Source organism: Panthera uncia, chromosome D2 (assembly GCF_023721935.1).
Source record: "Panthera uncia isolate 11264 chromosome D2, Puncia_PCG_1.0, whole genome shotgun sequence".
Lineage (NCBI taxonomy): Eukaryota > Metazoa > Chordata > Mammalia > Carnivora > Felidae > Panthera > Panthera uncia.
In genome coordinates this window covers 58,063,661-58,078,912 of record NC_064818.1, presented here as the reverse complement: position 1 = coordinate 58,078,912, position 15,252 = coordinate 58,063,661, and the positions used below count along the sequence as shown (strand labels likewise).

At 46.8% G+C, this 15,252-nt stretch overlaps 1 protein-coding gene across 2 annotated transcripts in view; it reads left to right on the top strand.

The window, feature by feature from the left end:
- The window catches only part of FBXW4 (F-box and WD repeat domain containing 4), an 81,128-nt gene that overhangs the window by 17,151 nt on the left and 48,725 nt on the right, over positions 1-15,252 (top strand). For both annotated transcript variants that reach the window (XM_049645601.1, XM_049645602.1), the window contains exons 2-5: positions 2,064-2,159; positions 4,784-4,969; positions 5,432-5,564; positions 10,471-10,565. In XM_049645601.1, the coding sequence (XP_049501558.1) occupies positions 2,064-2,159; positions 4,784-4,969; positions 5,432-5,564; positions 10,471-10,565 (510 nt within the window). The remainder of the gene's footprint in view (positions 1-2,063; positions 2,160-4,783; positions 4,970-5,431; positions 5,565-10,470; positions 10,566-15,252) is intronic.

Below are 15,252 nucleotides of genomic sequence, written 5' to 3'. Positions count from 1 at the left end.
GACTGAGCTACCCAGGCGCCCCCTAAAATGAAATTTTCAAATTCTTGCCCACAATTTCAGAATTCTGTCCCAAAGTGTACTTTCAGAGTGGCTTCGAGCTCTTCTCCCTACCCACCTGCCGCTCCAACCCAGTCACAGACTACACCATTCCTACGCTAGTGTGCTCTCGTATTCCTTACTGCTCTATTTTCCTCACCCAGAAAGCACTACTGACACCCCCAACATTTTCTTAAATGAAAAATTTAAAACAGCAAAGTTGAATGAATTATTCCACAGACACTTATATGCCCACGACCTAGGTTCTACAATGAACATTTTAGTGTATTTGTGTTATCATGCATTTCAAAGTGAGTTGCAGATATCAGTACATTCCACCTGTAAACACTACAGTATGCATGCATACAATTGACTCGTACATATATTAGTTTATGGGTTTATATACAGGGGCTCCTGGGTGGCTCAGTCGGTTAAGCGTTTGACTTCGGGTCAGGTCATGGTCTCATGTTTCGTAAGTTCAAGTTCCACATCGGGCTCCATGCTGACAGTGCAGAGCGTGACGGTGCGGAGCCTGCTTGGATTCTCTCTTTTCCTCTCTCTCTGCCACTCCCCTGTGCATGTGCTCTCTTTCTCTCTCTCTCAAAAATAAATAAATAAACTTAATATTATATACAGCAAAATGCTCAAACTTTAATCTTAAGTGTATCATTTGGGGCATTTTTTTTCCATTTGATGCATTTTTCGACAAATGCATATACACCTGTGTAACCCAAATCCCTTTAAGATTTAGACACAGAATGTTGCTCCAGAAAGTTTCTACATGTTTCTTCCCAGTCAGTCCCCTTCCCAGTGGTAGGGTTCCCAGTGGTAATCACTATTCTGATTCTTCCACCATAGATTAGTTATCCTTCTTAATAATGCTTCACAATATCCTTCACATAATAATAATCCTTCCCAATATCCTTCACATAAATGGAATCATACAACATGAACTCTTTTGTGTAAGGTTGCTTTCATTCAGCTTTTGAGATTCACCCACATTACTGTGTATATCAATAGTACATTGCTTTTTATTGCTGAGTAGCATTCCATGGAAGAATATACATCATGGGGTGTTTGGCCATTCTTCTGATGGCTGCCTGGGCTCTTTTCAACTTTGGGCTCTTACTACTAAAGTTCCTGTGAACATTCTTGTGCAAGTCTTTTTGTGGGTGTATGCTTTCTCCTGGGTATTTGCTAGGTCATAGTGTAGGTATATGTTTGGATTTATAATAAACTGTCAGACATTTTTCCATAATGGCTCTACCATTTTGCTATGCCACCAAGATTGTAGGAGAGTTCCTTACTGGCCTTCAAAAAATATATATGCATATATATATGTGTGTGTGTGTGTGTGTGTGTGTATAATTATATGTACACATATAAATACATATACAATATATACATATACATATGTATACAGTTATACATATGTATTTATAATTTCTTAGTATTTTCTGGATATAAGCCCTTTGTCAGATATATATTTTGTGAACACTTTCCCCCAGAATGTGGTGTGTATATTCATTGTGGTAAGCAAAAATTTTAAATTTTGATAAAGTCTCATTCATTAGAGTTTTCTTGTATGCTATTGCTTTCTGTGTCTTAAGAGACCTTTTCCCAGGCCCCAAGTTGCAGAAATATTTTGATATATTTTCCTCTATCAGCTTTATAGTTTTAGATTTCATGTTTAAATCTATTTTGAATTAATTTTTCTATATGGTGTGAGGTAGGAGTCAGAGTTTACTTTTTTCCTTATGGATAGCCAGTAGTTCCAGCACTGTTATCCTTTCTCCATTAGATCGCTTTGGCATCACTATAGACACTGTAAAGGACAGGCTCTTCTTGGCTTTCTTGGTTATCCCAGTGTGGAGAGAGAAAAGTTAATCCTTTCTCATGTCCTAACCCTGTCACTTATATCTAGATATATTCCAGATACTCCCAAGTTCTACCTCATAAGCCTATGGAATTTTCTCTGGTTGGCAATGCGTTGTAGTGACTGGATTATCTGTTTTGTCTGCACACAGGATGGCCAATGTCCCAGTGAAGGAACGGGTGAAGGTGTCTCAGAACTGGAGGTTGGGGCGCTGCCGAGAGGGGATTCTGCTGAAGTGGAGATGCAGGTAAGTAGCCTCTTGATTCTTTTTTTAAAATTTAATGTTTATTCATGTTTAAAAGAGAGAGCATGAGTGAGGGAAGGGCGGGGGGGGGGGGGGGGGACAGAGGGTCCAAAGTGGGCTCTGCACTGACAGCAGAGAGCCTGATGCAGGGCTCGAACTCATGACCTGTGAGATCATGACCTGAGCCAAAGTCAGATGCTCAACCGAGTGAGCCACCCAGGTACTCCTTGACTCTTTCAAAGCTACCTGGAACAGAAAAGCATGCTGGGAAGTAAAAATATCTGGTCTTAGCTGGAGTGTAAGTGTGCCTGTCTTGGGTGGTGTGGCACTGGTGATCCTTTAAACATCACAAAGCAGGCATCAGAGGGACAATTTTTTTCACATTGGTAAAAATTGCCATCAAATGTGCTTTATTTAAACAAATTCCACACGTTTGTGATTATAAAAATAACAAATGTTTATTGTAGAGATTTGAAAAAATAGAAAAGTTTAAAGAAAATAGAACTTACGTATAAAGCAACCACTCAGAGGTAACCCCTATTAACTTACCTCATCAAAAGAGTTAAATGAAGCCAGTATTTCAACCCATCTTGTTTTATAATTATTTTTCTTTAAATCTACTCTACAGAGCTATGCTTCACTCCTGGTGTCTGTTAGCCCTCTCCCCTACTTTATTAAGAAGGCAAAATAGGATCTAAAGGCTTGGCTGTAGATGTTACGGGAGATAGAACTCAGAACTGCTAGGAAATTTAGACAGTGGCTTTGGACTGCTAATGCCACAAATCTTATGCTTCATTGATGCTACATTATTTCATAGTTATCATCTGACTCCCTGCCAAGCAAGTGCTCCTTGATGATTGGTCGGAATGGTTAAGGAGCATCGTGGTTCCTCATTCCAGGTTGACCTGTGCTTGTACTGAGAGATACTGACCGGCTTCTTCATCTGATGACCCCTTCTCTCTTGCTTGTGTCCAGTTCCTAGTGTTTTCATGGCTGGTGGTGGCTGTGAATTATGTGGGGGTACTGGTCGTGGTGGTGACTGTAGAGAAACTACTAGGGAGAAAGACGGATTTTTATGATGAAAAACTGTACTCTCTGCTTCCCGCTTTTGCCTTTTAATATCAGAAAGTAAAGTTTATTTCTCTATCAAGGTTTTGTCCCTGACGTCTTTTTTGGGGCTGGTTTCAAAGCAGTTTGGCAAATAAACACACAAAGCAGTTACCAGGCTGCCCCGGGATTCTCTACCGTTCACCTGGCATGAACCTGGTTTCTTGTCCTCGGCAAATGGCTGTTTACCAGATGGCTCTACACACATGCATTCCAACCCCTTCTGCTTGCTCCCCACTTGAGTGTGCCACAAACTCGTGCAAGGGGATGTTGAAGAGGGAAGTGCATAATGAGTGAGAATGTAGGCATCGCTACCTACTCAACACATGTTCTATATAATATATGCACACACTTGTAAAAACCTCCTGAGCAGAAACTCAGCTACTACAAAGTCCAAGCTGCATTTAATGGCCCGTCAAGTCAATTTGCAGAACTTTTCCACATTCCCATGACGCTTGTATTAAGGAGTCTGGGGAAGAAACACAGCCCAGTTTGCTCAGACAGGCTTGGCAGTGGGAGATGGTGTCTCTGTAAATGGGGATGAATCAGCCGTCCCTAAGCCTTGCTTGGGACCTGGTAGCTCCAGAACTCCTCCATAGAGTAGGACAGGCTGCTGGGTTGTCTGCCTTGGGGAAGGGGCTTAGTCCCCACCAGAGAGCCTGGGGTCTGGCAGAGTCTTCTTTCTTCTTGAGGCTCACTCTGTGCCATGGGACTGGCCTGTGGCTTCTAAGCTTTCTTCCTTTTGTTGGATTGTGGAGGGAATCTTTAACTACTTGTGGATTTCTCTTATCAGCTGCCTGGGAGAGCTGACTATTTCTCCATGACCCCTGAACTGTAGCGGACTGCTGCGAAGCCGTTTTTCCATTGCCCCACTTACCCTCTAATACCGAAACGTAGATATCCCCTGTGTGGAGCTGGATATGTAACCAGTACATTAGCATCCTTTCCTAAATGGCTTTATTCCTTTCACTTATAAATGGCCCCTTTGCTCTAGTGGGATAAGGGAATGGGGCTTCTCAGGGCTCACTCTTCTCTTTTCTCCATCTGCTCTGTTGGGGAAGAGGTATGTATGGGAGTCTTGGAACCTCGAAACTTATCACTTAACACTTCAAATCAGTGAGGATGTGTAATGAAAGAAAATCACTTTCTCTGGGTGGAAGATTTGTTTTTGACCCTGTCCATGCCCCAGTCATTATAGTTGCTGAGCTCTGCCTCCCCAAAAGAAATCTAAGTTGCCAGTAATTCAGGTCTTAAGCATTTTCCCATTAAAAGTGATATCTAATTGGTCGTTTAATTCTGACTCTGTTTTAGAAAGTCCAGAGAAGATTAGGTTACTACAAAGCTCAGTCTCTCTAGTTGTCTGAGGGTAGCCTACGGGGAGGTAATTTTAAAGGAGAGGAGGGGGGTAAAGTGCAGGTTATTCTCACTACGTTGAGAATCGGTCAGCCTCTCTAAAGATTGGAGTCAACTTTTCATGCTGTATCTTGATGATCTTTAAATTGTGTTTTATATCTCTGCAGTCAGATGCCCTGGATGCAGCTAGAAGGTGATTCTCTGTACATATCCCAGGCTAATTTCATCCTGGCCTATCAGTTCCGCCCAGATGGTGCCAGCTTGAACCGTCGGCCCCTGGGAGTCTTTGCTGGGCATGATGAGGACGTTTGCCACTTTGTGCTGGCCAACTCGCATATTATCAGTGCAGGAGGGTAAGTGCCGCAGAGTTCTCCTCCTTCTTCCTTAGCATTCTTCAGGGAACTTCTGCCTGCCTGCCTCTCGCTTTTCTGTCTCAACTCCAAAGGGATGAGGAGGGAGACCATAAGAAGAAGGAGTGTTTTGTTTTCTTTTTTCCATTTGAAGCAGAGAGATTTACCAAAGACACTTAATAGGGTTAGCCAGAGAAGGAAAACAGGAAGAGCCTTTAATGAAAAGTGAAGCTGGTTGTGATACTCTCGAGGGGGAAATTTGTTTTGTCTCTCAGCTCTGTTCAGCCCCAAGTGTACTGAGGAAGTAAAGTTATCTCGAAGCTCAGCACCTTATTTTGAGCTGAGTTGCCTAAAACTTAGCAGATTTGGACATCACTAGAGACTCGGGCTGCTTCCGTAGCTTTGTTCTCTTCTGACAGAGAGAATAATTGGCTATTGGGGATGGGCTCCTTATTTCTCTCCTAGAGATGGGAAGATTGGTGTTCATAAGATTCATAGCACCTTCACTGTCAAGTACTCGGCTCATGAACAGGAGGTGAACTGTGTGGATTGCAGAGGGGGCATCATCGTGAGCGGCTCCAGGGACAGGACGGCCAAGGTGAGTGGTGTCCCCCTTAGGTACTGTTATTCCCTCCTGTCTATAGGGAGTGGGGTGGGAGAGGGTGGATAGGGCCTTGAGTCTTGGGATTGGCTGAGGGCATTGGGTGGGGGCAGCAGGGGGACAACACGATAAAGGACTCACTTATGTGCCTCTGGCATGCGGCTGGCCATGCCAGGCTACATCCCTGCCAGCTGGCCTGAGAAAGGAGTGGACAGTGGCTGGGAAGCTTGCCACTCACTTGAAATGTGGCGTGAACTCAAAAACAGAGGGCCTGGCCAGCTTTTCCTCCCTGAGCTGAATTTCCTCAAGTTTGTGGGTTGAGTTCTGACCCCAATATTTTATTTTAAAATCTCCCTCCTTTTGCTTGCTTTCTGTTTAGGGAGGCTAATTTTTCACCACCTTGTTTATAAGCAATCAGGCTGATAATTAAAATGTGTTTTTACTGCTTCTCTGGAGAGTGATGTGGTCAGTAAGCAGTAGAAAGATGAGGAGAGAAAGGCGTTTTTGGTGCGTCATTGCCAAACTGCCTGGTCTACGGTCAGACATCTGCCAAGGCAAAACAGAATGAGGTTGAGAAGTAGTGTGACCTCTGCTTTATGGACTCCACTCACCCACGTTTGGGTCAAACAGGCCTCCACCCATGACACAGAGAAGAACTTCTGTCTCCACCCCTGTGTCCCGCAGCCCCAGGCAGGGCCCGCACACGCCTGGTCCTTTGGGGCTGCTGTGGGAACTCTGCTGACAATTAAGCTGAGGTGCAGGAGGCCTGGTAGTATCTTACTCGCCTGTTTCCTCTCAGCATCTGGAGATCATAGCGCCAACAGGAGCAAGATGCCTGTTCGTGTCAGCAAACGGGCCTCTGAGACACCTAGGGAGGGTCTCAGGAGAGGGCAGTGGCACTTTTTATTCACTAGCTTTTCTGACTCCACGTACCCTCTGGTGATTACTCCTTCCTATAAACATGCCACCAACTGATATAAAAAGAAGGGCTACGTATGTTCCTTTCTATTTACGGAAGCTTCTCCTCCCTTGGCTGTTTTCTTCCTAACACTTTGCATTCTGTCAGAGAGACATGCTCACCAGCACAGGAAGCCTGAGAAAAATCCAGAAAACCTTTGAACTAACTCGGAAACTGAAGTTCCTATTGCCTGTTTCCCATTCCGTCCACCCTATCCTTACTTCAGTGTTCTGATTGGTCGCTGTCGTTTTACCATTCCTTGAAAAGACACTGGCCTTAACTCGCTGTACTCCTCAGAAATCAACTTGCATAAAAATCTTTTTGGCACATGTGGCCTAAATATTCCCATCTCCTGGCATCTTCCTGTCATGGCTTCGAGCTTCCCCTGGCTCCTCCTTCTCAGTAACGTCTCTTCTAGTCTCTTCTCTGTGGTCTGATACCCAGAGCAGCATAAACTAAGCTTTATGACCACAGGTAGCAATTCAGGGGGATGGGCTGCTATTCTAGTCAGGGGACAGCATCTTTATTTGGGATATTGGATTTGTTTCATGCTTGAAGTACCAACGCAACCCCATTTAGTGGATTCGATTTTTTTTTAAGCGTTAAAACAGGTACTTTCTAAATTCTAAAATTGTCACTGCAGCACATTGTATTCCTTTTGAGGATTTCTTTGAAGACAGTGACAGAATTCTCCCCCCGGGTTCTTCACCTCCAGAAAACTGGTCGGCTATCTACGGGCTCCCTGGTGACTTCTGGGCCCGCTCATCTTTTCAGACTTCTGGATGCTGCTTCTGTTCCCGCTATGTGGTTGTCTTTGCCTCTAGCCGCCTTCGTCTTCCTGACCCATTTCCACGCTACCCACAGCCAGTCTTTTCTAGCCAGGTTTCCATGGCTTTTCGGTGGCTTCTGCAGTTCTGTAGCTGCTTCTAATATGCCCAAACCTATGCAAGAACTTAGGCAAACTCATGTTTGCCTGTAAAGATCTATAGCCTGTTTGTTGGGAGTTCCCCCAAATAGCTACTGTGTTTTAGGAAAGAGATTGTTTTATTGGGGTGAAAGGAACTAAAACATTTTCTTTGTAAGACTTCTGAGTTCTGAGTTAGCGACTGCTCAGATTCTTCCTCTCCCTGCCCCTCCCCGCCCCTGCCAACCCTACTTTCAAGCTTATTGAGACTCTGTTTGGATTGCCCCTCTGGGCTTTAGTGAGGCCAGCCCCATCCTGAGATGTGATAGGAATGTAGGAATGTTCTTCGTGGGCCTGGGCTGGTTCTGACCATTCTTTCATTGCCTCCTTATTTCTCTGTTCTTTCATTCATTCTTTTAAGTGCCAACTGTATGCAGGGCTTAGTGTACAAGGCAGTAGGGTTTTTCAAAGGTAAGGAAGAGACTGCCCCTCTTTTTAAGGGGAGCTGAGACGTGCGTGCAGTGGCTGCGAAGCTGAGGGGAAGTGGCCAGGACTGTCAAGTGTAAGCCTCTAGGGCCAGAGAGTTCAGGGGTGGAGAGATCACATCTGCCTTGAAAGGGGAGAATTTATGAAGGAGGGAACATTTGAACTTGGGTTTGTTTTTTCTTTTTCTTCTTTTAGTTATTTTTCAACGCATAGGTTTGCTTGTTTGTTTTGTAACTGTATACAGTGTAACCAGGCACGATGCTAAGCCCTTTACATTTGTTCATTTTCTCCTTTTATCCTTTAGGTTAATTTTATCCCTACATAATTATGCTTGTAATATATTGTGGATAGCCAATATACCCTACTGTATCTACTTTATTTTATAAAGTTTCCTATTATTATTACAAATTATTTGTGTCATCTTTAATGGCTTAATAAGTAATAAGAACCACCATTGTTGGGTGCCTAATCCCTTCCAAACGCTGTGCTATTACTGTGCCAGGTGCTTTATACATATCTTGACATTTCTGTAGCCCTCAAAAGATAGGTATTATTTCCCATTCTACACACGAGGAAACTGAGGCTAAGAAGTCTTGAAATATCCCTAAGATCAGAGATGATAAGTAACAACTGGGTTCAAACCCAAATGGGTCTGATTCCAAAGCCCATGCGTGCTCTTTCTGCAACCATAGGCTGCAGGGAATATTTTTACCACACAGGCTTCTCTTTGTTTTAGAATTATTTTCTTAGGATAGAATCTCAGCAAGAGAATTACTGAGTGTAAGGCTTCGGTCATTTTAAGGGTCCTGATACATATTGTCAACTGCTTCTTAAAAGGACTATGTAAATGCCCACCTCCACTGAGATATGTCTTTTCCAGGGAAGGGTTTGTTTTGGATTTGACCACTGAGGGTGAAAGTGTGATCAGCATATTGTTGTCAACTCCTGTCCCTCAGGCATCATGACACTCGGGTTTGTGGCTTTCCCAACATCCGCTCAGAATTGGCAACATGCCTCCTGAGCGACTCCCGGAGGCCAGGAACCTTGTTCTGTGGTTTGTACGGTGTTGGAATCCACCAGCCCGTCCCGGGGGAGGGGGGGTGGGGGTGGCACTGGTGAGTCCAGGACTGGAGTTGTCCCCATAGATGTTGTAATCAGAGTCCTTAGTGTCTCCTCACCTTCCAACCCGCCTCCTAGGGAGTTCGCATCTGAGGAAAGGCAAACCACTCTTCCAGGCCTGGACTATCTGAAAGAAGACAGTAGAAACGCCTCTAGTTACTAGCAAAGGGGCCTGATTGTAGATCCAGAAGAGTAAGCCAGAATCATGGCACTCCAGGAAAGTCGTGGTATTCACTTTTGTTTTCTGCCCCTCCTTGTTCAGAATCTTCTTAAGTTTATTTTCTTTTCCCTGTGTTGGAAATAACTCATATATACCTTTTATACATACACAAGATTGAAAACACTTTCTCCTTTTATGGGGAAGACATGTCATGTGACCCCAAGAAGGCAAGACCACCCCCACTCCATCACCTGCCCCTTAAATTCAAGGAATGTTTCCTGAAAGTTCTTCCATCTAAGGTCCTGACTGGCTTTTGTGTGTTCCCCTTATAGCACGGCAGGGACCTTGAGAGGTCATTGATCCATCTGGCTGCCCCAGGATCCCTCCTTGGCTGCTGTCTGGGACAGCCCTGTACATTTGAGGCTTCCTTTCTGTTTGGTTAGAGGCTTATTTCCCTGACTGTGTCATCTAGGGTTGGGTGAGGTGAGGGGGGCCTTGTGCTTAATGGGAGATTTCTAAATGCACTGGCTGCTGAGAGGGCTCCCTGAGTGTTGATTAGAGTTAAGCCCGGAGTGGCTGCTAATGTACATTCCTGACTGATAGGGACCAGATAATGTGCTCCAAGCAATATTTTTAACCTGTAGGAGATATGGAAGCTTAAAAGAGTTAAGCTTTTCTGCTACTTTTGGTGACACTAGGTGCTAAATTCCCTGCCGACATGAATAGCACTGGATCCTGGGCATTATCAACAAACAAACAAGAACATACCACCTTCGTGCCTTGAAGCCTCTCTTCTTCCTCCGTTCTCCCCTTCTCTTGTGTCTTCCTTTTTGCTCCTCTCTCTTAATTCTGCTGTGATTCTGTCTTTGTTCCCCCATACTGTGCCTTGATCATCCTCCTTCTCCCTACCTCCCAAAGGAAAATCTGGGTGAGAGATAGGAAAGAGGAAAACCCACCAGCACGAGGAGGTTGTTGAGAGAGGCAAGCCGCACCTGCTCACCCGGCTTCATCACGTCTCAGCTGGAGTGTGGAGCTCCTGATTCCCTGCTATAAAATTGGGTGGTGAAGAGAGCTCTCAAGTGGATGTTGAGGAGGGCGGTTCTGCCTGGGAGTCAGGTAGGCGAGCCGGAGGCTGGGGAAGCCTCTCGGCTCATACGTTGAGCTCTGCGTCTGCAGGACAGAGAGGATTCTCCACTTCCTCACCGCCCTGGGGATGCTCACCCCACGTCCCAATCCCAGGCGATGCTGACGAGAGCATCTCTTCTGCTGTTTCCAGGTATGGCCTTTGGCATCAGGCCGGCTGGGGCAGTGCTTACACACCATCCAGACCGAAGACCGAGTCTGGTCCATTGCTATCAGCCCATTACTCAGGTAAGGGAGACGTTTTTGGATATGGTTTTGTCCTGTATAATAATGCTTTTATTTTATGAGGTTGGGTGGGCTAGAAAGCTCGTCCACCTGTATATTCTAGGTTGCTTTAAGCCTCTCTCCTGGAGATTTTGAAAATCCTCCAGAGACCTAAGGTGTGTGGCTCACATCATATATGTGTGAGGTGGAGACAACATCCCAGGGGCTAACTTCCTGGGCGTCTACCCCAGAAACGGTGAAGGAAAAGATACTGTTAAAATGTAACTGACTCCAGTTGTTACAAGAGTGCCCCTTCTGGAGCATATGCTCTCTGGAGTCGCTTCCAAAGCAGAGGCCTGTTAGCACTCCTGGGAAGTGACCACACCGGCCAACCTGCTCTCACAACCCACATCTGTGGTTTGTTCCCCTTGGAAAATGTCTTCTAGAGTATCGCTTACAGAGCTGAGTCATCCGGAGAGGCGTGGGGCCCATGTCCAATTGGGCCCTCATCCAGAGACACGTATGTGGGGTAGATTGAGCATCATAGCAGACATGCCAAATTTTTGGTGGTAGCCTTACCTTCCCCCTTGGCCTGTCTGTATTTCTGTGGCTTCACCTCTAAGTGAGTGAGCTTTGCATCCTGACTTCTGCTTTCCAGGCTTTCTTGAACCAAGGCAGAGTCTCTCTCCTCCCCAGCAGGGTACATAGACTCCCTCCTGCACCTGCTCCATCAGACGGTTTGTTTTTCTAGGGTCTTCCCCCTCACTGCCTTCATCCCTGACTCCCCACCTACCGAGCAGTGGGAAAGCTGGGGGGCTGCCACTCTCCTGCCCTGGGTTTAAGTCTGTCGCTCGTTTTCCGAGAGAGTGGGTTCCCCACCTTGCTCAGCCCCCTTCAGCCTCTTTCTCCTTACTCCACGGAGCCTGCACCCCTCCTCCTGCCCCCTTCTGCAACTCCCTTTCAAATTTTTTTTCTTTCTAAAGAATTAGAGCCGATTAGCCACGTCATTAATTCTTCAATTTGACGGCTGATATAGCAGGACCTGAAACACACTGCTGACCCCAGAGAATGGAGACCCCGTTCCTTAGCATATTGACGATGAGAGAAGTTAATTAAAATTCCACAGAGCGGAGGTGTCGGCTAACCTATAAACCTGTCGCTGTTCAGAACAAATCATTCTAGCAATCCTAGGAAAGCGGGAAGGCAAGACCAGCAGGGAGTAGAGAGGCCTAAGTGTGTGGGAGCGGAGGGCGGAGAACAGAGCCGTTGAGCACTGTCCTCTCCGCAGTTTCTTTCCACTGCTGCCCGTTTGAAAGCCAGTTGGTCAGGCTTGGGGGCCTGTGGGCTGGGTATGTGTGAGGACTGAAGGGACCTGTGGGAGGTGGCAGATGGGCTGGTGACTGCCCTGTGGACTTCTGCTGGCTTTGGACTAGGGAGAGCTGGGGTGGGGCCGGTGGTAGAGGGGAAACCCTTCAGGGCTGGAGATTGAGGCCAAAGAACACGGCCAGGCCCTCTCAGCACCCCATCCCTTAGTCCTCTACTCTGGCCACCTCTCTGGAATGTGGTGGGCTACCCTTTCACAGTAGAACACGTGTTGAAGCACGTGTTCACTTTAACAGTTGAAGATCGTGTCTGTGAAAGAGGTTGAGGACAGAGTCTAGCCCGTCATTAAGAAGCCTTTTCGAATACAGTAAACGGAGTTTTGTTTTGGCCACAACTTGCAGACTGGCTTTGAGGAAGGACTTAGCTTTCAGACAGTACTAGCATTAATCTACCACAGCCCGCACTACCAGCTGCTGCTGAGCATTCGCCATTCGCCCTGTGCCAGAACCTTTGCCGAGTCCTTGATATGCTTCATCTTCAGTGAAAACCTGGGTCTTTTGTTTTCTCATTCTCCTCCAGAGGCTTCTTGTCCTCTTGGTGGCCTGCCTTGGCCCTAGGGTGACGCTTGCTCACTACCGACCGGACCATAGTTGTTCGAGGTGACCGCTTCCCCAGCTTGACTCTTTGAAAATAGTTTGCACTTGGGGCCATGTCTTTACTAGAGGGCCATGGTATATGCTGCTATTCTCTCTACCCCATTTTCTTTTACCCTGAAAAGTACTGGGATAGGGATGTTTCATCCTATTATTAGATCCATTTCTTCTCCCTGCGTCCATGAGTTTGAACCTTTCAATGAGCTCATCCATTTTCCCAGTCTGGGGAGACACTGCCTCCTAGCCTCGGGGTCTGTGCTGGAACACTGGGGTTCTGCTTTGCCACCACCAGCAGGGTAGCCTCGGGAAGCCGTGCCCTTCTCTGAGCCTGTTTCCCCAACTATTAAATGAGAATACAGTTTCCTTTATAGGCTTTACTAGATTATTGTGAAGATGACCTGAAATAATGAGTAAGAAAATGCTCTGCAAAGCCAGAAGGGCTATCTCCTTATGGCAACCAGAATCTCCCCTCTTGGGGACAGCCTTTGTTTCAAGGCTTTAGTTGCTGTCTCTCACATCTCCAGCTTTGCCGGGGGCTTCTCCTGGCCCTCCTGGAGTTCCCCTCCTCCTCAGCAGTCTTCTTGAGGTGGGAACTCTGCAGGAATCTCTTTCCTTCTCCCCCACCCCCATAAGTGTTTCTGTCCTCGCTGTCTTCTCTTCCCCTCCCCGCCACCCTCTCTGTTGAGTATGGTCGTTGGTATGTATGAGTATGGTCGCAAGTGTGGCCACTAATGGGATGTGACCATGAACTTCTCACGAAGAACATGAGTGGAGGTGGGCAGCAGGTGTCCTCTAGGTCAGGTGTCCCTGGGTTACCCGACGACTTCCCAGTCTCTCACTGCTCCCTTGTACCTCTCTTTAGAAGGCACCTGAATGGTTAGGAGACCTGCCGCATCCCTTTTCTCAATCTGTTTGTTCTGTTGAAAACCATTTGTGAGAGCTTTGCGTTGTATTTATCCAGATGCTGGGGCTGCCTGCCTTCTTTCCTTATGCGTGTGCTTAGACACTTGTAGCAGGAAGCAGGAAACCTCAAGCCTCTGGCTTTATTTGAGGTGCTCCTGCTGGGAGAAAGCAGGTATTCCGTCTCATGTCCAAATGTCACCTTTCCTTCCTTCCATGACCTTGAGTTCTTGATCCGTAAACAGCCATGGAGGGTGATATTTAATACCAGATATGTGCTTAGAGCTGTGTTTAGGTACTCAAAACCACAGAAGGAAAACCAGTAGTCTCCACAGGAGGGTGGCAGACAAGGACCTTTTTCTCTACCTCTTGTGTGCCCTCCTACCCGTCTTCTTGCCCTGACGCCAATAATCCTGTTTTTAAGATTCATGACTTACAGGTGAAGCCCTCCTGTAGCGGAGGCCCAGCCTGGAGCTTTTGATGAGTGAGAGAAGGGCTGTGGGAGGCTCACCTGCGGTGGGAGGGTATATGTCTGGGTATGACTGCGGATCTCACAAACAACCTCCCCAGGTCACGTTGGATGCTGAGCACTTTTCCATGAGTAACACAGAAACGCAGAGTTTTAAAAATGTGCAATAAGTTTTGTTGCCACTTAAAAATTATTTCCAAAAGGAAACTATTTCCAGCTGAATAAAGTTGGCCAACACTCAAGAGTGAGGAAATACAGAACTGTTGAAGACTCCATTTCCTTCCCTCTGACTTTCTATCCCTTCCTTCCTTCTTTCCTTCCTTCCTCACTCCCTGTGTAATGACTGAACTTGGTATGTGGAAGCTCCTGTGAGGATCCTACTCCGTGGCGGGGTGAGATGGGCGTGTTGCTGTAATGGCTCCCAGCTGATGCTAAGTGCTCAAAACTCAGCCATCTCTGGTTGAGGGGGAAGGGGGGTACCACCACCACCACGCCCCTCCCCCGCAGAGGGAGAAATTGAGGCCCAGGGAAGGCGGACTCAGGGCACACGTGGCATGGGGCAGAAGAGGCGGCAGTTGGTGCTCAGGCCTCCAGGCTGTGGCCCGTACTGTGGTGTGGAGGGCTGGCCACAAGGCAGGCCCCAGGTCGCTGCTGTGCCTTCATCCACCGGCATGGTGGACGGAAGTTGTGGCCCTTGAAAGGCTCTTGGGGCCTGAAGAACATTCTCTCTTCCTCGAGGCCCGAGTTGAGGTGGAAGGGTTGGGGGGAGGCCCTACGTCCTCGAGGCCTGGGCTCAATCAGGCAGCCGTGAGTGCTTGTACCATCCTAGGGGTGTGAGCGCTTGTCGAACTCTGGTTTGCACAGTGGGGGTGGGACCCTAGTGGTGAAATGAATCCGGAGACCCACTTGTCCTGTTTGCCTGCTAGGGGAAGAGTAAGGAGCCCACAGCTCCCCCTTCCTCTGCAGACACCATTTTTATTGCCCTCCAGGAGAAAGAAGGTGTTCCGCAGAATCCTTTCCCCATCTCCCAACAACACTTGCTATCGTGTGAGTGAGTGTGGTCAGGAAGGCTTCCCAGGACACTTGGGTTTTAATCCCTTCTCTCGTGTTTCTGTCATTGGGGAAATATATGAGTGGTATAGGTGTAGAAAATTGACTTTGCTGTGTTATTAAATATACAATATAATTTTGTGTAACTTTGCTCACTGTGGTGGCCTGTTTGTTTTTTGGGGGAATAGTCCAAGTCTGCATGAAATGTACCGATTCAAATTTGTAAAGTGAGTTGAGGCCTCTGGGGGGTTTTGATGGAGGAGCGGCCCCCTCTTGCTTCATTTCTCCCAGAGGTGAGGGAGAGTCTGGAAGGAAA